General features: G+C 46.5%; 1 protein-coding gene across 1 annotated transcript in view; it reads right to left on the minus strand.

Annotated features, from left to right (window-relative positions):
* Nucleotides 1–664: 664 nt before the first annotated feature.
* LOC119381742 (hemicentin-1) overlaps nucleotides 665–24,657 on the minus strand; it is a 106,754-nt gene continuing 82,761 nt past the window's right edge. Inside the window, exons 5-12 of the mRNA XM_049412488.1 lie at nucleotides 12,750–13,055; nucleotides 11,313–11,600; nucleotides 9,906–10,214; nucleotides 8,662–8,961; nucleotides 6,625–6,753; nucleotides 5,092–5,119; nucleotides 3,197–3,279; nucleotides 665–1,369 (exon numbers count right to left, since the gene is read on the minus strand). Of these exons, the coding sequence (XP_049268445.1) occupies nucleotides 1,293–1,369; nucleotides 3,197–3,279; nucleotides 5,092–5,119; nucleotides 6,625–6,753; nucleotides 8,662–8,961; nucleotides 9,906–10,214; nucleotides 11,313–11,600; nucleotides 12,750–13,055 (1,520 nt within the window). The 3' untranslated portion in view covers nucleotides 665–1,292. The remainder of the gene's footprint in view (nucleotides 1,370–3,196; nucleotides 3,280–5,091; nucleotides 5,120–6,624; nucleotides 6,754–8,661; nucleotides 8,962–9,905; nucleotides 10,215–11,312; nucleotides 11,601–12,749; nucleotides 13,056–24,657) is intronic.

Below are 24,657 nucleotides of genomic sequence, written 5' to 3' on the forward strand. Positions count from 1 at the left end.
TCCGGGTGGTTTTAACCCCCCCCCCCCCCCCCTACGCTAGTGCATACGACATATGAGGGCTGGAGAGGCCCCGCCCAGACGACCGAAGCGCGACTACCGATTGCCTCCGCGACTAAAGAAATAGTGCCGCTCATGAGCCGGACGGCAAAGTCACCGGCCGCCCGGCTCATGACGTCAGGCCAGAGTTCACCACCATTGATGCACGCTCATATTTATCCATTCAGAGTTGTAACCGATTATTGCTTCATTCCTAAAATATCTTCATAAGGGAAGTATGCGAAGAGCTCAGTGGCATTTCCAAGTTACATTTTTTGAACGAGAACGAAAGTGCTTACCTCGCAGACGTTGCGATTCTTTAGAGGCCCCGAAGTCCACACGGGTACCTTGGACTCGTTCTATCGTGGATTTTCTGGGAGAACAGATTACATTTATAGCCTTATATGTCTAATACAGTTACACAGCACGATCAAGTTCTTGATATAGACCCTGAAATATTTATTCGCCCGCTGTGCGGGCTTTTGTTGCATCTGTAGTGCATGTAATAGAGTTGGTCCATGAGTGCCCCAGCTGTAGTTTCACCTCTACAGCGATCCGTTACTGGTCGTCTCGGTGCAAACACTTAACTGCCAAATATTCAGAAGCGAAAGTGCAGGCACAAGCTGAATACTTCCAATAAATCTTTATTCAACCAATATTCATCAAGGAACGATAGTCATACATCAACTGGATTTCTTGGCAGTTTGTGAGAAAAAGCTTCAAAAAGTGCACTCTCTTTGTACACAAGGAACCAAACGGGGTGCCTGTTAACAGAACAAGACATCGAGTACACGACGACACGGGCGAGTCTTTTTTTTTGTTTGTTTCTTTTGTTTTGTTTCCACTGGGGACGGAGCAAGGACCACAAACCACTTTGCTGAAGGAGCACATCGCGCTTGATAGCGCAGTCTTTCTCTTTTTCTTTCTTGCGCGACCCCAAACCCCGGCCCCACCGCACGCAGCCCGCGCTATCCCTGCCGCAGTTCATTTCTGCACATCTGGCCATTCCGTGTCGACGACTTCATTTCGTCTCTCACGGAGACGCTAACACCGTCGCCGGCGCCGTCGCCGCGCGGGATTCCTCGAACCAGCGCGCCCCGCGGTGCGGTCAGGCGCGACGTAGCAACGGCCGAGCTGCCTATTTCCCGTCGGTCGGGGCCATCCGACTAGACGGTCGTCTCCTCCAAGCCCACGGTGCTGCCAGCCCAGCACGACGTTGAGCAAAGACGTGCGGCCCCCGGCAGGGCCTCCGTGTCCTAACAGACACTTCTCGAATATAGGACGGGGCCGTCGGAGCAGCCGACGCTGGTTGGCGATGTAGATGCCTGGAAGGCTGCGAGAAAGAATCAGTTGGTGTATACGCATGTGCACAGATGCCGAATGTTATAGTATAAGTTTGTCTACTCAACATTACTGTAATTTTGATGCGATGATACCAACAAGAATTTCTAGGGAACGTAGTAAATAAAAGTTCACGAGAAGTGATGCCTAATGTCTGCTTTCACGGAGGCATATAGCCAAGACAATGTTAAGTGTTCCGCGTCATAAAGTTTTTCAGTGTTGCAGGCGCCTACACATCGAGAAAGCCGATATCTTCGCAGTAAGGCCAGAGCTCAATTATCTGATGATACCGGAAGTGTTGGCAACTATTGCTGCCAGCTCTTTCATCACATCTGAACTTTAAATGATTGATGTGTGGAAAAGACATGAGAAAATGGGCCAATGAAAACACACATGCCCAAAATGACAAGCATTTATTGTCGATCATATTCGATCAATGAGCGTTGCAGTGAGTGCTCCAATTAACTTAGTGCCAACACCACATTTGTGTCCGGGCAAAGAAAACAAACAACTGAGAAACAAATATCCGTCACGGACGCAGAGAGATTTTGACACCCTTGCCCAATTGATGCAAAAATGGCAGAAATACGAGCTACGTGTACAGGGCTTTTGTAGAATGTGTTAAGAAATCCTACAAAGTAAAGGAAATGCAATATTAGCTCGCTGCTTTCATGATTAGTTTTTCTGCAGCGGTAGGCATCTTAAAATAATTAGAGATACCAATTACATCACTAATTAGAGAAATTAAATTAACCTTTTGATCAGTCGCTCATGGCTCTGCTAAAATCACCAGCGTCCGCTTTTTGAAAATCACAGAGCAGCGATGGACTCTTCGCAAGAAGGGCTTCAGTTCTCCCAGTAGACCAGACCACCTGTATGCACTAATTAGAAAGGTAATTAACCCAATTTAATTAATTATGGAGGCGAAAATGTTTGAGGCCCGTGTACTTAGATTTAGGTGCACGTTAAAGAACCCCAGGTGGTCGAAATTTTCGGAGCCCTCCACTACGGCGTCCCTCATAATCATGTAGTGGTTTTGGGACGTTAAACCCAGATATTATTATTATTATTATTATTATTATTATTATTATTATTATTATTATTATTATTATTATTATTATTATTATTATTATTATTATTTCATTAATTATTGCAGTGATTGTAGGATGGTTGTATCAATTCATGTTAAGATGTGCCGGCACTGAAAAATTAATTATAAAGGCAGCGAGCAAATATTGCATTTCCCTTGTTTTGGGGGATTTAGGGACACATTCTTTGAAACACCCTATATACCACAGAGTACATATGAACGAATAAATCAACGACAACATAAATAAGCGAATAGTAAAATAAGTATGGAAAGCACAGAAGTACGTTTCGATAACTCGATGTGACTTTATTGTCCTTTAAAAAACTTGAATTTGAGCTTGCGTATCTATATTTCACGGCACAAGCCGTTGTTACTATACGCTAAAAGGTCAGTTATCAAGACCGTCCAGCATGGTGTTTTGCTTTTCTAGCAAGAAAACTTATTGAAAACTTATTGAAAACTGAAGAAAACTTATTTTACTGAAATTTGCTTGTGCCTTGCGCTATGGTACTACGACAGTGCGTGCCTTGTACATCTAAACCGTTCTTCCGCACCAACTCTCAGGCACTTTTTCTCACCTATTGTAAATTTAAATACGCGCCATTATTGTGAAAACTTTTCCACGCATAACGTCGCCTTTATTCTTACTGCAAAAATATCAGCAAAAAAAAAAAAAAAAACAGCAGTATTGTGTGACAACAAGCTGACATTGACGCAGTATGTACTTACAGGTCATGGCAGTGACAAAAGCCTCCTCTGGGAATATGCTTGGCTCATTTCTGTGCTCAACACCCTGGGACAGTTGTATCCAGCTGTGGGTACAGAGGAGGAACGTTAACTTTATAGAGGAACACTTTTTTTCTCGCTTAGGAGGGGTGAACATGAGCGAACGCATTGCTATGCTTTTTTAACTGACGATCCAGTGGGGTTTTGCGTCCGCCCTGAAATCGCTATTGCCTGCATTATTTTCGGTACGATGTAATCGAGCATTCGGTGCCTTACGCAATATTCATATGATATATCGCCCCGATCGCCCGAGCAAGCTGTGCTGAGTGGAATGGCATTTTCTATCTTCGAGCTGTTTCTGAAGTTCTGTTTGCAGTTGCCCGAATATTTCGTGAAGAATTGGTCAGGTGCTGAGTGCCAACGGGAAGGACGGAACTTCTTTTCGTCAATAGCTCTTAGCCGCTCGACACCAAGAGCTATCAAGGTTTTTACGTGCAAAATTATTACGACCTTATGTAAGGAGGTACCGGTTGTCGACCGACGAGTCACCTTCGTACTGTGCGCGGTCAAGGACGTCAGTCATTTAATCCTGAATAACCAAGCACACCACGTCTGCAATAAAATGTTGTATATGTACTGGAAACATGCAGCGAATTTCTGGCACCTCTACAGAGTAGGAAAATGCTCCACAGTCTGCTGTTATTATGTGACCAGGAAATTCAAAAGTGCATGACCTCATTGATTGTCGGTTCAGAAGATCAAGCGCGGTCTTTGGACAAGAACTTAAGCGAACGACTGCGCATTCTGCGTGTTTTTAATACCGTGTATGCGTTCTGGGCTAAGTGATGCTATTGCACTATCATCTTCTTCTTTATATTTCATGTTTTGTTTTCCGCTCACCCAGCGCAGAGTAGCGAACTGGATCTTGCAATCAAGTTAACCTCACGGCCTTTCCCTTATGCTATCCATTTCTGCAATTTCCTCGTGCATTTTTTCCGATGCTGGCTGTTAGTTTTTCGATGCATTATTGAAATTCAATGACGACAATTTGCGCCCTGGTTATTTACCGGGATACGCCTTTTATTCGTCGCACGAAAGAAAACGGGTGCTGGTGGCTTATTGTGCAGATTCTATGACAGGGCGGGAAACAAGCTTATGAAGGTTATTTCTGAGGTTCCTTGTTATCTGGCCTCATTTAGCGATCAACAAGGTATTACTACATGATAAAACGTGTCCGGCAAAATGAGCTAGTGAGCGTGGATTGAGATGACAAGATAACGTTAATAGAGCGACAATGGCTGCGCAAATGCAGTGATGACGGCGGTAGGCCACGATAAAGATGGCGACGACTACCGGCGTAGCCAGGGGAGGAGGTTGGTTGGGGGGAAGGTGTTCAAAGTCCCCCCCAGGGAATTTTTCAGTTTTGCATGTATACACGCACACATTCAAACGCTACACTCCTGGTCACGACAAATGCACAGGGGACGGAACATCAGCAATGACCTATCCATTCCTCACACGACAGCGCATAAGAAAACCCTGCTGCGTGGGCACTCGCATGTAAACTGCACAAACTACATTAGATGAAAACACCTTCCGGGCGCACTATCAGTCGACTTGAGTGTACTCTATACCAATTCACTAAGCCCGAAAACTAAGTGCCTAGCATGGAATGACAGCCACTTACTTGCTGCCACAAACGCTGGTTTATTCGAAAGGCGAAATACGCGTGTTCTAACGTTGCGCTGTAATCCCCACATGATAGTTGACTGAAATGGCACAAGACAGACTTTAAAACGAGGAGAGACATTGGCTCAGGCATTCTTGAGGGAACTATGGCATGAGAGGCCCGGCTTATATCCCTTCTCACGCTGCTGTGTGAAACGCGGGAAACTTACTGTTTTTCCTGGTGAACTTGCTTGTCCTCTGGAACAAAATACAAAGGTATCTGAGTGGACTCTCAAGATTACACGTAAAATGGACATTTTCGCTTGTTGTCATGCGCGTGTGGCCATTTTCCTCGGATTGCCAGATATGCGAGCGAAGCCCATGCTCGTCTTTCGCTGGTTGTTTAAATCGCGATGAGATTATTACGCTTTGCAATGCAAATCAAGACACGTAAGCTTTCTTCCTCAACTCAGCAGCTCTGCGGGATCAAGCTCCCGGAACACACTGGCGCGCAGATGGCGTGGGATACGAGAGCCTGCTGCCTGCCATCGCGGTTATTACGGCTTAAGGCGCGGAATCCTACAGGGTACTTTGCCGGATTAACGCTGAGGAGTTGCTCGCGCGGTAAAGCTCTGCAGCTAAGACTCCGGCCTATATTCATTGTTGCATAAACAGGTAACGCGGAGGTTGTGGCCGGCAGTATGTTTTCTGGCCCACTTTCATTTTCCTTTAGGTTACATTTTCTACACCGTGAAAATTTTAAAAGAAAACGCAGTAGATATATTTCTGAATAAACTTTCAAGTGTAAACACACAGCCTCATGCATGTAATCGCCCGAAGCATTTTACTTATTTAAAAGACATCTCAGACCACCATATTCGCGAGGTGCACGCGATTTTTAGCTGCGGTGCCGGGCAACATTAGCAACGACAGTTTCATTGTCCAGAGAGCGCGCGCAGACGCGTTTTGTACATATAAAAACAGAGATGACAACCAACTACTTGAAATAAGTAAGCAATACAGTGCCAACACTCACAAATTTATCAGTTATAATCTGAAATAATGTCTGCGGCAAAGCATTGCTGACACTTCTTTTTTCTTTTTGGAGGCAATTACTCGCATGAACAACGCCTCCAACTGTTAGTGAAAGGCGACGTTCCGCATTAAAGATTGAGACAAGCAGGGACAATATAATTTGTTCCGCATGAAATATGTTCAGCGGGTGTTGCAGGGTTGCGGTGTGTATGAAGGTCCCCTTCATAGCGATTGTGTCGCAACTTGTGGTGCAACCTTGTATAGTTTATTATATTGTAGGACGTACTTTCTTGAAGTATAAGAGAATTGCCAGTAACTGCTTTAGGCAATACATTGCGCGTCGTCATATATGTAATAAGATATAGCTTGAACTTCAAGTGAGCTATGTGTTAGTGCGCTTTATTCTATTTTATCTTGTTAGTGCGGTTCACCCCGCCCAATTCTCTGCCACCCTCGGCTGCGTTTGCCATCTCTTGGTATCTTTTTATCGCTTTTGTTCGCTAAGAAAGAACAAAATTGCGTCTTAACTTAATTACACAAAATGTCGTTTTGATTAGATTGAAGTCGTCTCTGGTGTCTAACACTCAGCCTTTGGTGGCTGTAAAACAATGCCTGATCGAACACATGCTACTGGCCAATAGCGGTTAAAAACTATACTAACCTCTAAACAAAGGCGTCAACGAAGAAGTCGGTAAGACACGTCCTTTCATAAAGCTAGCATCACTTACCTCGGTCTTCTGGGGTCTTGGATTTGTACTTGATGGCAATAAGCACGATGAACGGAATTGCCACCAGTAGACAGACTGCCACGACGAGAAACGACACCAAGATGTTGGATGAGACAAGCCAGGGTGGTCCTGCAACGCGCGTGAGCACTTATGTAGCGCGACGTGGACCTCAGTGCCCGACTTGGGGATAAATGAGGCTGGCACACAGCCTGACGTTGCTTTAGTGCGAGAGCGTGTGAAGCAGTCCCACACACGTTTCCCGGCTGACTAACACAGAGCTTATACTTCTCATAGTTTTTCGAGAGAAATACGTTAAAAAAAACATTGCGCAGAAACAGCCAACTAAGAACATTGTCACATATAGCGTAGCATTTTTTGGGGTCACCCATTGGGTTCATACTATTGGTTAGTACTTACAGCAACGCTCGAATCAACGATGCAAACACGGCTATTAAAAACGACATCGCATTGAGAGATATTAAGTTTTTCAAAAATATGCCATGCATGTTATGGTGGGTGTGAGTCGGGATTTGGAAATTTTGTAAGAAAAGGTCCCGTCTTAAACCTGTGCGTTGCCGATAGATGGCTCTAAGCGCAGAGAAAAGAAAAGTTCGTGTACTTTCTGGCCGCCAACCTGCCTGCCTGCGTCTCGGTGCTTCTGTGACTCGCGGTCGGTTGTTGTGCGTGATTAAGTTTTCTTGCACAAACTACAAAAAAGAACTGCACACAGCGAAAAAAAGACGCATACAGAACACACCAACGCTGTGTTTCTTCGCTGTGTACAATTATATTTGTAGTTTGCGCAAGGAAAGTTTATCATGTTTAACCAACTAACCTATTGTCAAGTTTTTCTGTAGTGCGTGGAGCGGTTCCTGAAGGCAGAAGGTGGCGCTATCTTCTGCGAACCTTGGGGAAGCACGGCTCAGCGTCAGTTGTTGTGCCTCCTCTCTACTGTTCTCGTCCTCATTTCATCCTCCTCTCCCTTTTTTCATTACTATTCTCGGTTTTCATGTATATGATCGAAGGTTTTTCATTTCTTCAGTACCTGTCCACGTAGCGTAATGGGTTAGACGACTGGCTGTTGAGCATGAGGTGCCCGGTTAGATACGCGCCACCACCAAACTTCGCGATTTTGTTATGTGCGAGAGAGATCGCGTATTGGGGCACATAGATGACGCAACGGGTTTTTCCGCGACGAAAAAATGGCACTAAGAATAGATAGCGGTAAGCCTGCGGAAGTTCGTTTATCCAAACAGTAGATAACAGTTAACGATCAAGTACTCGGATGTAGGCGGCGCTACTGGATTTTCGGCCTATACGGCGTAACGATACAAAAATGACACCAAATTTGGGCTTTGAAAAGTGGGTGTATTTAGGCAAAAATGCTACGCATTGATATCAGTCATCATATAGCAGCGCGTACGAGACAAAAAAACAAAACAAAAAAATGTATAGGTTGAATTAGAGTAGTCCTAGGCAGGCTCCAAGGTGTCTATTTGCTAAAGAGCTTCGTTTAATAAAATGCTATCAAATCCCAAACACCGTGTCAAGCTTTGCACTTGCTTCGTTTTCATGCCGTGAACATCAACTATGGAACAAAAACCAGCCGTTCATGTAAGGATAATTTTCATTAAGTGTTGCCTTGTCATCACGACCTGCGAAATTTTCACGAGCATGCTCACATTGTCCTGCACAAGTGTCCTGGCAAAGCACAAGGGGCTGGCTATTTATTACGAATGTGAAGGCCAGTCACGCTTCTGCTCCACCAAGGGACTGAGGCTACCATGTCTACAACCCTTCGGGTAACTTGGCAACATCGGCTGAAATAACTTCAGCTCGAAGCAGTTACTCACACTTAAAGATAACAGAATCACTGCTTAATGTCGATAACTTGCCGCATATTTGGTCACAGAGAGCATCTCCAAAGTTGTCTCGTTAAAAGGCGCTATGCGCGATTGCGACCAGAAAGCGCCATTGATAAAGGCTTAGAACCAACGCTCAACGCTCTCGCGGTTACATGCAAGGCATCCTATTCACCTGGCTCAGAAAAGCCCTGCGCAGCGTTGGTCAACGTGTGTGTGCTGAGTAGCACGGGTTCTGACCGGACGCGGCCATTGAAGGAGTAGACGAGCAGTGTGTACTTGGTGCCTGGAGGCACGTCGTCCACCCAAAACGACGGTGTCGGCGAGCTCAGGTTGGCCACCAGTCGGCGGCGCTGCAGCTCGTGCACCTCGAGCAGAAAGCTGTGACCTGGCTCCGCACCTCCTTCGCAGTCCACGCGAAGTGCACCCATGGTCTGGTTACTCACGTTGCAGTGTTGCGGAGGCATCGGTGGACCTGTCGACAGGGCGACCAATGACACAGTAGTGTAGGCAGAATGTTTAATGTTGTCACTAAATGCTGCATTTTTTTTCCGCTTGCACACATCAGCTTCCACTTAAAACTGCGCACGCCGGTAAAGGTACACTCGAGTAATGGAAAGGTAAGGGCAAATTGGGTGCGCTGTCGATTACTAGATCAATGTAGTTCATTACCAGCGGCGGAAAAAGGGCATATAATACATGAAAAGTAAAGTATACTCCTGAATTAAAAATACATAAAAGAAAAACCAAGAGGCGAAGGAAACAAATTCGCAGAAAACAAATTCATCGCACGTATATACAGATGTGGCAGTATACTGCGCTCAGCAATCAAAACGCGGCAGTCTCCAGGCGCTTTATTGCGCCACCGGTGAGCGGTCTCGACGCGGTACTATCTCATTGCAGTATACAATCAAAACGACAGCCCTGGTTCTGCATTATTATCGCGTTTGACCCTCACGCGATCATCGAGCGTTTTCCGATGGGTCAAAGAACACCGGCAGCCATGCGGGTGGATTATCGCATTTTAATTACTGAACACTGTACGTAAATTTCTTACCCCATGATAAGCGAATACATCAAGTACCGTTCACTGACTCGCAATGAATTTGTGACTTACCACGTAAATAAACATAAGCGCGAGCCGCTTGTATATTAAGCGAATGTTTTGGTCATGCAGTACCGACTTATGTGCCGGTGGCCAGGTGGAAGGCGGAGTGAAGGATTGTTGATGTTCATGTACAAATGGAATTAGAGCAACCAGAACGCTGTGTCATGGGAGGCTGCTAAATAGGCTTCCGCGCGATGTGGGCGAAATCAAGAGGCTCCCACTGACTCTCTTTCACTACTGGAGGTTTCCTACAGGGTGCACCTTAAGCGTGTTGTTTTAGTAGCACTTGCCAAATGCATGAACAGGCTCACCAATTGGAACCACGTGGATTATGCATGGACGCATCATCAGGCCGATTGCGTTCCGAGCGGAGCAGCTGAGCGTACCGAAGTCAGACTCGTTCCTGGGTGTGTACCGCAGGTAGCTGGTGACCAGTCCACGGGGGTCAGTCGTCGAAGAGACTGCCCACTGCAGGTCTCGCCGATGACCCGCGGAGCCGTTCAGTGACCAGTGAAAGCTGACGTTCCACGGGTCTGCCAAAACCGAGCAGTGGACGCGCAGCTCCTCTTGGCGTGCAGCGGTGTACTTGGTGCGCAGGTTCGGGTCGCACACCGGGAGATCTGCAATTCGCACATGAGCGGTCAGTGCGTATTCAAGAACCCTAGGTATTGAGAGCTGAAATTTTCACGGCGCAATGGCGTTACTGCGACTGAACCACGAGCAGAAAGAAAATGTGAAGGCCAGGGCAAAGAGAAAATGATATGGCGACTATGTTCATCAAATGGGTGTCTTATATTGCCTCTTAAAGGTACACTGAAGTGAAATGCTGAATAAGTTCATAATGATAGACTGCTCTTTGAGAATTCCATTGTAGTCAAGTTGGCGATCATAGGCTTATAACTAGAAGACAGAGTAACGCTTTGTGTGCGAGGAGAAGAGAAAATGAAGGTCAAAGCTCTATTTCTAGAATTTCGCGTCGAAAACGTTACACCAGTACGTCAATGTGACGTCGCAAATTTCGTAGTATTTTTGTTTACCTATTTCGGGCACATTGGCTCAAGAATAGTTCCTGAAACATAATTCATTGGACTCCCTTAGAGGCAATGTAATTTATTTTTAACGATAAATAATTACGTAGGCCTTAGTAGACGCCATCAAAATCAGTTACATCATGCCTGGCTGGTCCAAAAATTTCAAAGAGGCTTCGTCACGGTCTTCTCTCCTTTCGCATTTTCTGGCTTATCAAGTGCCTTCCCGTGACAAGAGTAATGCTTATGTTATTGTATAATGGTAATTTACCAACACAAGGGTAAAATTTCGCTTTAGTGTACCCTTACACGTAAGGAATTCAGCCTTAAAGCCAACGTCTGCGACTTACCTACAAGTCTACCACGCGATAGCATCGGGGCGTGTTGCAAGCGCTTCACACAGGCTCGACACAGGAATTGCGTATGTTACGTAGAGACAGAAACGCCCACTCACATGCGCGTACAAGTTTACGCGATGTAACCATACATTCTCCAACGAAACCTTCTCACCGTCGCCTTTAAAGCAATTGAAGCTGGCTTTTTCACCTAATGTAGGTTGATGTGGAGAAGCCAGCTGTGGTAGCGCTTCTTCTTTTTTTCTTTTCGAGTCTGTACGCAAGAATAGCTTTGAGGCGTCCTTAAAGTACCACATGCAGGATGACATCTTTACAATACAAAGCGTGTACTCACGTTGAACCCTGAGAAAGACCCTGTTGGACTCCGATGCCCCTTCAGCATTGGCAGCCACGCATGAGTAGTGGCCAGAGTTTGAGCTCTGGACGCCGCGCAGCGCCAGAGACTGGTTGCTCACGATGAAGTTCGAGAGGCGAGAGGCCAGCTCATGGCCCTCGAAGCGCCACGAGACCTCGATGAGGCGTGGATTGGCGTCGACCTCACACTCGAAGTAGACGTCGGTGCCCTGAACGATGCTGGACCGATTCACCCTGTTGCCCCAGGCCAAGCTGACTCGGGGCTTGTCTGCGGACACAAGTAGGTTGCTGCAGCTCAGTATTGAATACTGTAGATGGGAGCGTTATTTCCACTAAAAAAATAAGTTCACCGATATTCTATGACCTAATAAAGACTGTGGCGCTGTTCTGTCAAAATCATAAAACGAACCTACCAGATCGACAAAGGCGCTATCGAAGGGAACCAGTGGTCAACTGCGCCCTGTTGAATGTATCGAATGTGTGCCGCAAGTATTTTTGCTTTGGGCATCGGTACTCTAGTAGATGGATTGTGAGTACTGTTTTTAGATCATAATTACCTGTGTTACTGAGTATATATGTTCTTCATTTGATAAATGTAGTTAAGCAGAGGTTGGTGGCTATGGTGTGTGGCGCGTGGCTACTCCCCATCTCTGACATAATAGGTTTTCTGATAATCCTAGCAATAACTACAACAATCGACAAGGGAGCGCAGAGACTGACATTTATATGCGCAGCATAAGGGCCACAATGTTCACTGGCGAAAAACGATCACGCAACAGAAGACCTCACGCCGCATAAATGGTTCAAGCAGCAGAACTGTTCAAGCAGCAGAAGCGCGTCCTATGTGAATACGATGTTTGAATTCATATACAGTGTTTCACCGCGTTTTCTCTAATTTAAGATGGTCCAAATAAATTAGCAGTATTTTCTTTTGGCACGTAAGACAAACGCGCGCGCGCACGCGCACACACACACACACACACACACACACACACACACACACACACACACACACACACACACACACACACACACACACACACACACACACACACACACACACACACACACACACACACACACACACACACAAACACGCGCGCGCGCACGAACTGACTGACTGACTGACTCACTCACTCACTCACTCACTCACTCACTCACTCACTCACTCACTCACTCACTCACTCACTCACTCACTCACTCACTCACTCACTCACTCACTCACTCACTCACTCACTCACTCACTCAAATTCCATGTTTACCGAGCCCACATATACTGACACACTCACATATTCTATATATGTAAGCATGCGCGTAAAACATTGATTCGGTGTTGATAAATGCAACTTTGTCAGGTTCATGTTGGCGATGGTGCGACTTTATTTTGAAGAACGAGGATAGGTTCGTGATGACTCACAGTGAACCTGCAACAGCCAAACGTCGGCGACCTCTTCGTGTCCGGGCATCCTGGGGTTGGTGGCGACGCACCTGAGCTGGCGTCCATTGTCCCTCGCCCTGGGCACGAAGCCAAGCAGCGAAGTGGTGACGTTGCCGCCGGCCGACAGCCGAGTCTGGGCGAGCGACGTGTTCAAGCGCACGCCGTCTAGCCACCATGAGACGAGCGCCGGCGGTAACGAGCCTTCGGCCTCGCACTCCACTTCGGCGCGGAACTCGGCTGACAGGAAGTCCTGCTTGCCCCGGATCACCGCGCGCACGGGCTTCACTGCATGTCAACAAAACCGGCAACAACAAGGACAAAGATTATCCACGAAGAAACGTGAAATCTTGTCGTTCTGACTTTCCGTATTCGAGTCCATGTACAATATTCTCGAAGATTATCAACGCATGGCACCATGAATAAGAAGAGAGCCAACGGCTTCTTCGCACATAATTTATTTAGGTCTGGAATTACTTCGGTGACGTGGTTTTTGCGCAAGCATGTTAGACATGCTCAACCGGTGAAGTGAATTTTACAGTGAGAAGCGTTTCCGTTTTTTTTAACACAAATATTGGCTAGAGAAATGCTCGTAAACGCTATTATTGTAAAGAAACTTTATTTAGAACGACTACGCTAGACCGTTTCGGTGGTACAGATAGCAACACTGAGTTATTCATCATTTTCTTATGCCTCTTATCATCGTGCGCGATCACTGCCTTCAGAATATCAAAGTCCAATGTAGAAATAATGGTAGGCGGTGCAAGTTGTCACTTAACTCTCATCATTCGACTCGGACGCGGGAAAATTGGGCGAATATTGGCAGATATCAGTCGGGATAGCAGCACAAGTTAACCTCGATGATCGTTCAGAATGAGTCAGTCAGTTTCCGTGGATGTAGACTTGGCATGTGACTGAAGAATATCGCTGATAAAGAGAGAGAGAAAGGAAAGACGGAGAAGTTAACCAGAGGAAGCCTCCGACTTGCTACCCTGTACGTGAGAAGGGAAAAAGGGATGTAAAAGAATGAACAAGAAGAATTTGTGACGACAGCACGCGACAGAAAAAGAACAGTCATGACCGTAGTCCAACTACTCCGCAACATTTTCTGCCAACAGTCACAGTTTGTCATTCAGTCCCGTTGCTTGAAGAAGCCGCGACAACGCCCTCAGAGCGGCTGGTGTTGAAGACTGGGTAGGCCAGGGCTCTAAGATTTTGTTCCCCGTGAGAACGCGGTTGTCCAGCTGTCTTAATGCGGCTGAAAGGGCCGCCATTTTGGCGTTGAAGCGCTGATAAATATGCACGAACTCTCAATATATGTGCCCCGCAGGGGCTTCCGCGCAAGCAGGCGTTTGGTGAGCGGCGTCACCACGGACCCGAGTCAACCGGGAGGGGGGGGTGGGGGTGGACCCCCTCCCACGCCTAGCTATGCGTGGTTTTACCGCGTCCGGGGAAAGGGGGATCCTGGGGGTTGAGCCGACGCCGGGTGCTTGGACGTTTGAGGCCCCCCAGCAGCGGCAACACACCCCTTAGGCCCCGGCTTCACGTAGACGGCACCACCGGATTGACCCGCCCGGGGGAAATCGGCAGTCGCCTTTTCCTGTCCTCCTCTCATATCTTCGTCTTTCTCTTTTACTTTCAATCTGTCTTGTCTTCTCCTCTTTTCCACTTACTTCCAAACTTCCTGCTGGCTAAGGTTATAACCTTGTGTGGGTAGCCAGCCTTCAATGGGCCATATTTGGTTATAGCGGTAACGTACAGCTGGCGCTTGCAGGACCTGTTTTTCGCGCTTTCTGCGGCGTCCCCTAGTTGGGCTCCGCGGTGGGTGGTTGGCGTTACTGCCGAAACATAAGATATCCTATGGCTCGCTCTTTCCCGAAACTTCCCGATCGCCCCCATAAGAGGGGGCGCACCGAAGATGTATTCCTCTTTGTTAGATACCAAAAAGAAACATTTCCACGTTATCATGTCGTTCATTCCGAGAAAGCAGGAAAGGCAGTGAGAATGATCTCATCTTTCCTAGACTCAAAAACTCTGTCCGATACCATTGGAGTAGGCTATAAAGCGCGAAAATGGCAAATGGAGATATCTTGGAACTCCGCGACCAAATGCAACATCAGAAGCTATCCAATCTAACATCATTTGGGGACGTCCCAGTGACAGTCAACCCGCACCGCACGATGAACGCATCCCGTGGTGTTGTCTCTGACGATGACCTCATGGGATTAACTGAGGCTGAACTTGCTGAGGGCTAGAGTGACCAGAATGTCCAGAATGTGAAGAGAATCAGTATGAGGCGCGATGGAAACGAAATACAGACAAAGCATCTAGTTCTCACTTTTGGCTCCAGTATCCTGCCTGAAACCATCCAGGCAGGGTACACCAAACTCAAAGTCAGACCTTTGATTCCAAATCCTCTCCGATGCTTCAAGTGCCAGCGATTCGGCCACAGTTCACAGAACTGTCGCGGCCGGTCTACTAGTGCAAAATGTAGTGCAGCTGAACACCCGTATGAGTCCTGCGAAAACGGTCCATACTGTGTGAACTGTGATGGGGGCCACGCCACGTACTCGCGATCATGCCCATCATGGAATAGAGAGAAGGAAATAGTGCAAATAAGGTCAAGGAAAACATCTCCTTTGAGGAGGCACCAGGCGTATTTCTCACCTACCTAAAAGTAGCATTGCCGATGTGGCGCGTCAGGGGGAAGCGTCACAACGGCTCCCGGCGGCTGTCCAGCCCACACGTAGTGAGCTGGAAGCGACTCCAACTGCCCCCTCGGCGGCTGCAGCCAGTGCTGCATCGCCATTTCTCAAAAAAGACTCACCAGCCTCTGGGCAGGTGGGCCCAAAGGCTCTGCCCCCTGGGGCGAAGGCTCTGCAGCTAACGTTCAACGCCTCGCAAGAGGCGATGGACAGTAGTTCGAGTGAGGCGGCGTGAAACGCGCCAAAGAAGCGGCGCGACTCTGTCGACCGCTCCAAAAAAGAAAAAAAAATTCCTATTACGGGACCTGGAAAGAGCTCCGTAACTTGAGGTATCTCTAAACATACAGCCCTAACCTTCCACTCAAAATGGATACAGATGTATTGCAATGGAACGTCAGAGGTCTTCTGCATGGTCTAGGCGAGTTACTGAGCTTCTGCGTAAATTCAGTTCAAAAATGCTGTGTGTCCAAGAAACACACCCTAAACCCACACGCACAAACTTCCTCAGACAATATGCCATATTCCGCAGGGACCGCGACGACGCAGTCACTTCCTACGGCGGTGTGGCTATCATAGTTTATAGTAGCATTAGCTGCAGGCAGCGCCGTCTGAGAACGCATCTAGAAGCAGTCGCTATTCAAGCGGTGCTTTTTAACAAGCTAATTACTGTCATTTCATTGTACAGGGAACGCCTTGAACGAAAGTGCACAAAAGATGAACCCTACAACGTTCGTTTATTGTTGCCGAACTGAACGCCGCTCTGAGTTCTTGCAACAACTCAGCACCAGGTGGTGATCGCATCATGTATGAAATGATCAAGAACCTACACCCTGAAGCACTAAATGTACTTCTATTCCTTTACAACACCATGTGGGCATCTGGGTACATTGCAACGTCTTGGAAAGAAGCCATTATCATTCCAATACATAAACATGACAAAGATCCGTCCGTGGCCAGCAGCTATGGGCCAATAGTAGACAAACTGCTTGTGTAAACTCTATGAAAAAATGATAAACCGGCGACTAATCTATTTTCTCGAAAGCGGCAATCTACTAGAGCTACTTCAGTGTTGCTTCAGGGAGTTTCGGTAATACTAGACCACTTTGTTCGCATTGAGGGAATAAATAGAGATGCCTTCATCCATAAACAGTTTTTTCTTTCGGTATTTCTCGACCTCGAGAAAGTGTATGACACAACATTGCGATTTGGAATCCTCAAAAACCTGTCCGAATTGGGTGTATGTACATGGTAACATGTTCAAAACAATAGAAAGTTGCCTGTCTGATCGCACTTTTCGCGTTAGAGTGGGAAATGTCCTGTCGAAACCATTCACTCAAGAAACTGGTGTGCCGCAAGGGGGCGTGCTTAGTTGGACGCTCTTCATTGTGAAAATGAACTATCTTCGTACGGTGATTCCTCCCGCAGTGTTTTACTGTGTATATGTTGATGACGTCCAAATAAGGTTTGAATCATGTAACCTCTCAACTTGTGAGCGATAAGTTCAGCTTGGCCTGAACAAAGTATCAAAGTGGGCAAATGAAAATTGTTTTAAGATAAACCCCCTTAAAAACTCGTGTGTTCTTTTTAACAGAAAAAGAGGCCTTGTATCAGATCTTGAGGTTACGCTGGATGGACAACACATACAGATCAACAAAGAACATAAGTTTCTAGGTGTCATCCTCGACTCGAAACTGTTCTTCATCCCACACATTAAGAACCTTAAAACGAAATGCCTAAAAACAATGAATATCCTAAAAATATTGTCACGCACGACATGGGGAAGCGACAGGAAGTGCTTAATGGGCCTGTACAAGAGTCTTGTCAAGACACGTTTGGACTACAGCAGCGTGGTCTATCACTCTGGCGCACCAAGTGCGCTGAAAATACTTGATCCAATTCACCATTTGGGCATCCGCCTAGCCACTGGCGCCTTCAAAACGAGCCCTGTACAAAGCCTCAACGTTAAATCGAACGAGCGGTCGCTCCATCTGTAGAGATCTTACATGTCTTTTGTATATCTTCTAAAAGTGAACGCAGACAAGGAACATCCAGCACACTCTACGGTCAATGATTTGTGTACTTCCTCCCTCTTAGCGCAACCGTCCTTCGGTGAGACAGCCCTGCTCACTTCGCGTGAGGGGCTTAGCTGAGGAAATGGGCCTGTCCCTAATAGCTCTACACCCTCTAATAGCTCCCACTGCATATCTGCCACCATGGCAGTGGCAGCTCATAGCATGTGATGTATCCTTCGAGGAAGATAAGAAACACATGCCTATTACACACATCCATACATACTTCCTCGACCTGCAGCACAAGCACACTTGCCCCGAATTCTTTACAGATGTGTCTTACGCAGTGGTTGGTCCACCCTTTTAAGAGGCCGGCGTTCTGCGCCTGAATACAAGCATCTTCACAGCAGAAGCATACGCGATATTCGCGGCCGTCAAACACATTAAACAATTAAAACTACCAAGTGCAATAATATACACAGATTCCCTAAGCGTGGTAGAAGCTCTGAAAACTCTGAAAAAGCACAAAACCCTGCCCTTGTCTCGCCCTAGTCAATCTTATGCACGGTCTACGCACTCAAACAGCATATCATAGTGTGCTGGGTGCCAGGGCACCGCGAGATCTATGAAAACGTGCTGCCGGACCAGCTTGCTGCGCCCGCCCACGAAAACGCTGCAAATACATTCATAGCTATCCCTGTACTAGACCTAAAGTTCGTCCTTAAGCGAAAGCTCAGGGTTTATTGGCAGAGCTCATATGATAGACACACACACAAAATAAACTACACGTTATCAAGCCGCACCGTGGTAATTGGCCGCCAGTACCAAAGTCACGCTGCAGAGAAGTAACACTTACGAGGCTATGAACAGGACACACATACAGCACACACTCATGCCTTCTGTCCGGTGGTGATCCACCCATGTGCGAAAAATCTGGCGAACCACTTACTGTCCTTCACATTCTCATTCAATGCGGTGAATTAGATCCTATTAGGAAAAAGTACTTAATTTCATTACCCTAGCGAGAGCGAATACCACTTCATCCATCGATGTACATCGGTAGGGATGCGCTTTTCAAACACGATTCCTTTTTCGCGTTTTTAAAATATGTGCATAGTTTGCACCAGATATACCCAGGTAATCCGCGGCACGACCTCTGTACAGAGGTCTCTGCTGCGGTAGATACAGCACAGAAAGCACCTGTCTCGCGGCCCTTGGACACAAGGGCGTTGACGAGGCATTCATGCTCATACCATGTCTGCATAGTTTTGCTATCACAACCGTTTGCCACTGTTTCCGTTCTGTCAAAGAATACCCATCGAGAAAATAATCAATAGTATTATCGAGAAATTACAAACATTAACAGAGGGCTAGGAAATTCTACATTCAGCAGGGCACGAGGTGTGATGGCAAGGGTAAGATCCCTATTTCGCAGAGTCCAATTACGTGCGTTTTCATATCAAATAATAATAATAATAATAATAATAATAATAATAATAATAATAATAATAATAATAATAATAATAATAATAATAATAATAATAATAATAATAATAATAATAATAATAATTCAACTGGATGCACGCCAATGCGCTTGCATCTAGCTGCACCTCGCAAGTTATTGTTCCCCAGGCGCAAGTAAACTGAGGCAGCCTGAAATTAATTATAACTATTTGGGACAAGGCCCTGCGAAGCTCTCAGAACTCGTCAGAACCAAGTGCCTAAGCAGATGCATTTTAGACTCTCCATGTGAAAACTTGCAAGTCGCTCTGAACAGTCGGCTGTAACCCTCCCTGATTTAAATTCAGAGCGAATTTTGATGGCACCGTGCCTCTGGGTTCAGCAGGGTGAACCCGTATGCTCCAAGACAGTATCGGCACGACCACGCCGGCTCGGTGGAGTCTCATCGATCGCTCACCAGCGATCCGAACGCGCACTCATTGCGTTCCGGCGTTCCAGAGGCCCAGCAGACCGCTCAGGCGTGAACATGCCGCCCCGACGGTGAAAGAGGCCCTCGCATGGCTCTCCTTGCCCGGATGGAGATTTATATCACAGAACTCTCTGCCCGTTCTCGCAGGTATATAGCCTGCGTGGGGCTATACATGCCGCTTCTATTATGCTTGCGCCATTCTCGCGTGAAATGCAGGCGTTTGTTCTCGCGACCACACCGCACACCCCAGCATGTCAGGCTACAGTAATCAAGGGCGAAAACGGGCTGCTTTGTTGCGCAAGATGCGTGCACGCTTAGTTGCGCAGCACGCCGGCACGCGGAATGGAGTCAGTACACGAGCGCTACTCTTTGCGGAGATTTGCAGTATCCTGCCAAATTTGGCATGTTGCAAAATAGCGTTCCAACAGGTCAATACAGCGCACGCCAGCTGGCGCCTACTGTTCACACACACTGCGTCGAAACGCCAGCGACATCATTGCTCATCGTCTACGCAATCAGTCGAAGGCGTCAGGATGCATTGCTCTCCTTGGCGAACCCATTTCCTACACACTATACTTAAGCACTCCTTCGGTTATGTCAGCGCTCGCACCTACTAATACGGGCTGTACTATGCTCATATAGTGTTTCTCTTAGCTAACTTGGGGCAGGGCTACGCAGGGATTGCTAAATATCCTCGTAACACCGAACCGTGGAATAGTACCCCATAAATTGCTATTTCGTTCGATATCATATACCGCAGTATCGTTTGCCAGAGTAGCTGAGCGGCTAAAGTATTTCGCTGCTGAACTCGAGAGACGAATTCGATTCTCGGCCACGGCGGCCGCATTTCGATGGGGGCGAAATTCAAGATCTCCCCCGCACTTCTATTTCGATGCACGATTTCGATGGGCGTCGAAGGTGCTCAGAATAAATCTGGAGACCCCCACTACGATGTACATCATCGTCGCACAGTGGTTTCGGCACGTAAAGGCGCAGGATCTAATTTTTTTTTTTTTTTTACAGCGGAGCTGTTAAGCTTTTCGTTGTGCCACGTGGAGTTACCAGAAAACTATCATCATCACGAACCGGCAGGCGCTCTCTTCGTCCTCCTCTTCGTCTTCTGCTTCGCTCCCAGTACACGGGCGTCGATTTGTCCGGCGTGGGATGCAATAACTTTGATGGGCGAGACAACGAGTACAGAGAGAGAGAGAGGGAAAGAAACAGAAAGAGAGAGAAACAAAGGGAAGAAAGAGAGAAAAAGAAAGACAAATCAAGACACCGACCGAAAGAGATAAAAAGAAACATACACAAAAAAGAGATAGGAAGAAATAGAGAGCAAGACAGAGCGAGAAAGAAAAGGAGAACAACGAAGAAAGAGAGAGAAAGAGAGAAAGAAAGGGAAGAAAGAGAAAGAAGTAAAGAGAGAAAAAGAAGCGATAGAAAAAACCGAGAGAAAGAAAAAAAAAGAGAAAGATAGAGAGGAAGAAAGATAAAACAAGGCAGGCCGCCCAGCTCCGCCCTCCTTTCATGCTTGCCACCACTAGTGCGAAGCTGTCTTATTTTTTTTAATTATTGCTTGATACTAAACGGCGCATTCCAAAAAGGTTTCATGTTGCTTTCAATTGTTCGTTAGTATATTGACGACAGTAACTTCTGTTCCGACCCTACATCACGGGTGGCCAATGCTGGACGTTCTCCCGGGCGATAAGCGCAAATTTCTAGGCCGTAAGAAGACCTGTCGCTTGCCGCCGTCACTCGAATTAGAGTGTACTAGAACAGGGGAGTGCTCGGAACGGCCGCAGCACCAATGTACAGAAAGTGAAGCCCAAACAGGGTCAATCCACCTGCGGCGCTCCGATCGGTAGTCTGCAATGTGTCGTCGTTTATGAGTTGCGCGCGGCTCCGCCAAAGTGGTGCGGGGGTAGAATGGCCGCTTCCCACTCAAAAGGCCCGGGTTCGAATCTCAGCTGCAGATCGTGGGTTTTCATTCTTAGTGTCAGCTTTTATAGCTGGGTTGGTTTCCCTTTGTTTCCTAAAACTAGCTTCTGTTGCTACGTGTTGCTACAAAACGTACCTATTTCATGATTCTCTAGTTCGCAATTATTAGTGTTCAATTGCAGCTTCTTTTGTGGGATCCACTTTTTAACAACAGAAAACATTTTATGACAGAAACTACGTAAAACGAGTAGACGCAAGTGGAAACAATTTGAAATGTATACATTACGACTATTTAAACATTAGCAACACTACTAACAGCGTCAGTTCGTCATGATCCTTTTCTTTTTGTACAAAAACAAATTATATTCCCCAGTCTAAGTGGGCTACCGAATGTATATTTCTGCACATATTGTGGCCGCCGGATCGACAAAAACACTTACTGACTGAAAATACATGCCTAAGTGAAATTATTTGGAAACCTTTAGGAAATTTTCAAAAGTTGATCTTCTATTGTTCAGCCCGACATTCCATGGGCCGCAGTGTCACGAAAGTCCATGGCACGACGATATTGAAACTCGAGTGGTGAGATAATGGGAAAGAAGCCGCGGGACAAGATTTGTAGCACATTGTGCACATATTTTCGTTCGCTGTACTGCAGTATCTCGGACAATTCAAATGAATGCGCATCTTAATGCGACTTTAATATCCCGACAAATGTGTTCACAGGTCTCGTTTATGTAATTTGTGTGTACTCGATTGCAAAATATTTCGTCGCATCAGTGTTTGCAATTATGCCGTCTAGTGCGCTTATGCATATTACCACTAGTATTGTGTACCTTTCATTCGTTGTGTGAAATACAATATCACTTGAGAATACGAAATCCGTGTTCAAGAGGGCTATTTGCGTCAAACATCCTAAATCGTTGTAGTATGTCGCACCAAGTGCAGGCCTCGGAAACACAGCTGTTTCTTTCTTTTTTGAAGGGAAACTAGCTCAAGCCCACTAATACTTGCAAGCGCCCTCCTATCCGTTAATAAGGACTGCCGCAAGATGCGTGCGAAATACATTTACAAACGCACGCATAACGTGTCCAGTTTAGATTGCCCTTAAGGAGCCAGCACTTGTCGCTACTAGCAGCACCTTAACAAATGGCTATTGCATTCGCTACGGCATTCTTTTTGATATTTGTTTCGTGTAAACGAGCGAATTCGGCAAACAGCAACCTTTATGCAGCTTTTCCTATTGGTTCAACAAAGCAGAACTATTTGGTTCCGATTTTTCTTCTACACTCTTTTATCGCTTACAATGTATTATCAAATTACTATTGACCTCACGTCTTCTCACGACGACAAATTTTAATTGACGCACTGACTTGTCGTCTTTGGCAACAGGTTTGACCTAGTTAAATTCAGCATCGACCTGCGCACCATCGTGGCTAGAAAGCGTACTTAGCGTCCATCCCTCTTTGCAAGTTAGCTTCCTAGTTCTGTAATAACTACGCGCCTAACACCGCTGGCCGCTTCGTTGTTCATAGCCATCGCACTAATGGATGACCTAACTAAAGCTGCATAGCGGTAGCTCTTTTCATCTTCAGGCTCTTCGTCTCACAAAAGCCGAGACTCATTTGGCTCGAAGCCAAATTTTTGTTTCAATAGCTGCATCCTCTCTCCCGACTTTCCTACTGAAGGCCCTGAGAAGACACTATGAGAGAGGCTACAGACCACGTCATTTAGCTCGCCCGGTTCAGAATCATGAGATTTTCTCGCAGCCTTTCTGCTCAAGCGAAGGGCGAACTGATGTAAGCGCCGCCTTGACGTTTGTGTGCTTCACGTGGCAACTTCCACATTTTTACTGGCGAAGCTTTTAACTGTTCAAAGTACTTTAGGAGATCTTCACGTCAAAATGGTGTCATTTGTAAGCCAAAGAACAAATCTCCCGCGTGTTTTTTTTGTTTTTTTTTTCTCCTCAGGCCGTTGCTGCCACAAACCAAATCTGTCAAGATCACTCCTCTGTTGTTAAGTTGCCGAGATTCAGGCAATGACTGCGTCGCCGATTCTTTGCAAGCTATGTGTATACTGAAAAGACCGCACTTATGGCTTTTATAATTGTGCCAATCGAAACAAAAAACAGGCCCATAGCTAGCACCATTACAAGTAAATGCCCGGAACATCGTTATATTTTCCTCTCGATGGGGTGGGTGAAAACAAGCATCGATCCGCTTCGAGGGAACTCGAAGTTATAGCGCTAAACCTATGAGCACAGAGTCAGTTCTTTTTATCTTTGCATCTGAACCTCTGAAGTCCACCTGAACCACTTATATTGGTGCTGAGTGCTTTCTTATGAGCAGTCTTCTGAGTGCTTCCTGGCAGTTAAGCTCCATCTTGGGAAACCCTTCAGGAACAATGGGAATGCTTACTACATCGTAAAATTTACTATAAACCATGCTTTCTCTTCTACAAGCGCCAGTGTTAGATAACGGGAAGTGATTTGAGGAGAAAGACACTTACACGTAAATCGAGCTTTTACGAGCTCGGCTTTAGCACTGCGGTACAGTCCGGAAACGATGGATAGCTGAATTTGAGTTGTGCTGTACTAAATCTAATCCTGTAGTTTTTGCGTGCAAAAACCACGATCTCATTACGAGACAAGTGTTAGTGGGTCACTCCGTATTATTTTCACCACTTGGGTTCATTAACGGTGCACCTAAATTAAGTATACGAGCGTTTTTGTATGACACTTCCATCAGAATGCCGCCTCGCGGCTAGAATCATAGCTATGACCTCGAGATCTGCAGTGCAGTGGCGCAGACAAGTTATGAGCCCACATAAAAGCGCTGCAAGGTAGGTGGGTTCACGCAAGGTGCAAGTTGGGTGAACAGAGCTGCTTTATGTCAAAAGGTATTAAAAACGGTGACCGTTCAGAAAAAGCGCCGTTCCTGGCGCCTGACCGTAACTTATTGTTCGTGTCATTGTCCGGCCAGATTACAGTGATGGCGAGGCTCATCAGAAATAGTTGTGACGGCTACTTGTCTAGGAATTAAGGCACGTAGGGCCAGGCTCCCAGCTATCATTCCCTATTGCATTGGAGTAAGTGGTCATCGTACGAACCTTTGCCGGGCATCACATCCAATTACGGGACTTGGAGATGGTAGCGAGAGTGCCGACCATGTAGGTCGAGTGCTGAAGTAGAGAGGGCTCTGATTAACCTGACCTTTCCTGTCGATACCCCACGCGCACGCGTATTTCCCCGGTGAGGAATGAAAAAAATCCCAGAAAAACTAACCTGAAGATGAGCGTCGGCGTTTTTG

The sequence above is a fragment of the Rhipicephalus sanguineus genome, chromosome 1 (genome assembly GCF_013339695.2).
Source record: "Rhipicephalus sanguineus isolate Rsan-2018 chromosome 1, BIME_Rsan_1.4, whole genome shotgun sequence".
Taxonomy (NCBI): Eukaryota; Metazoa; Arthropoda; class Arachnida; order Ixodida; family Ixodidae; genus Rhipicephalus; species Rhipicephalus sanguineus.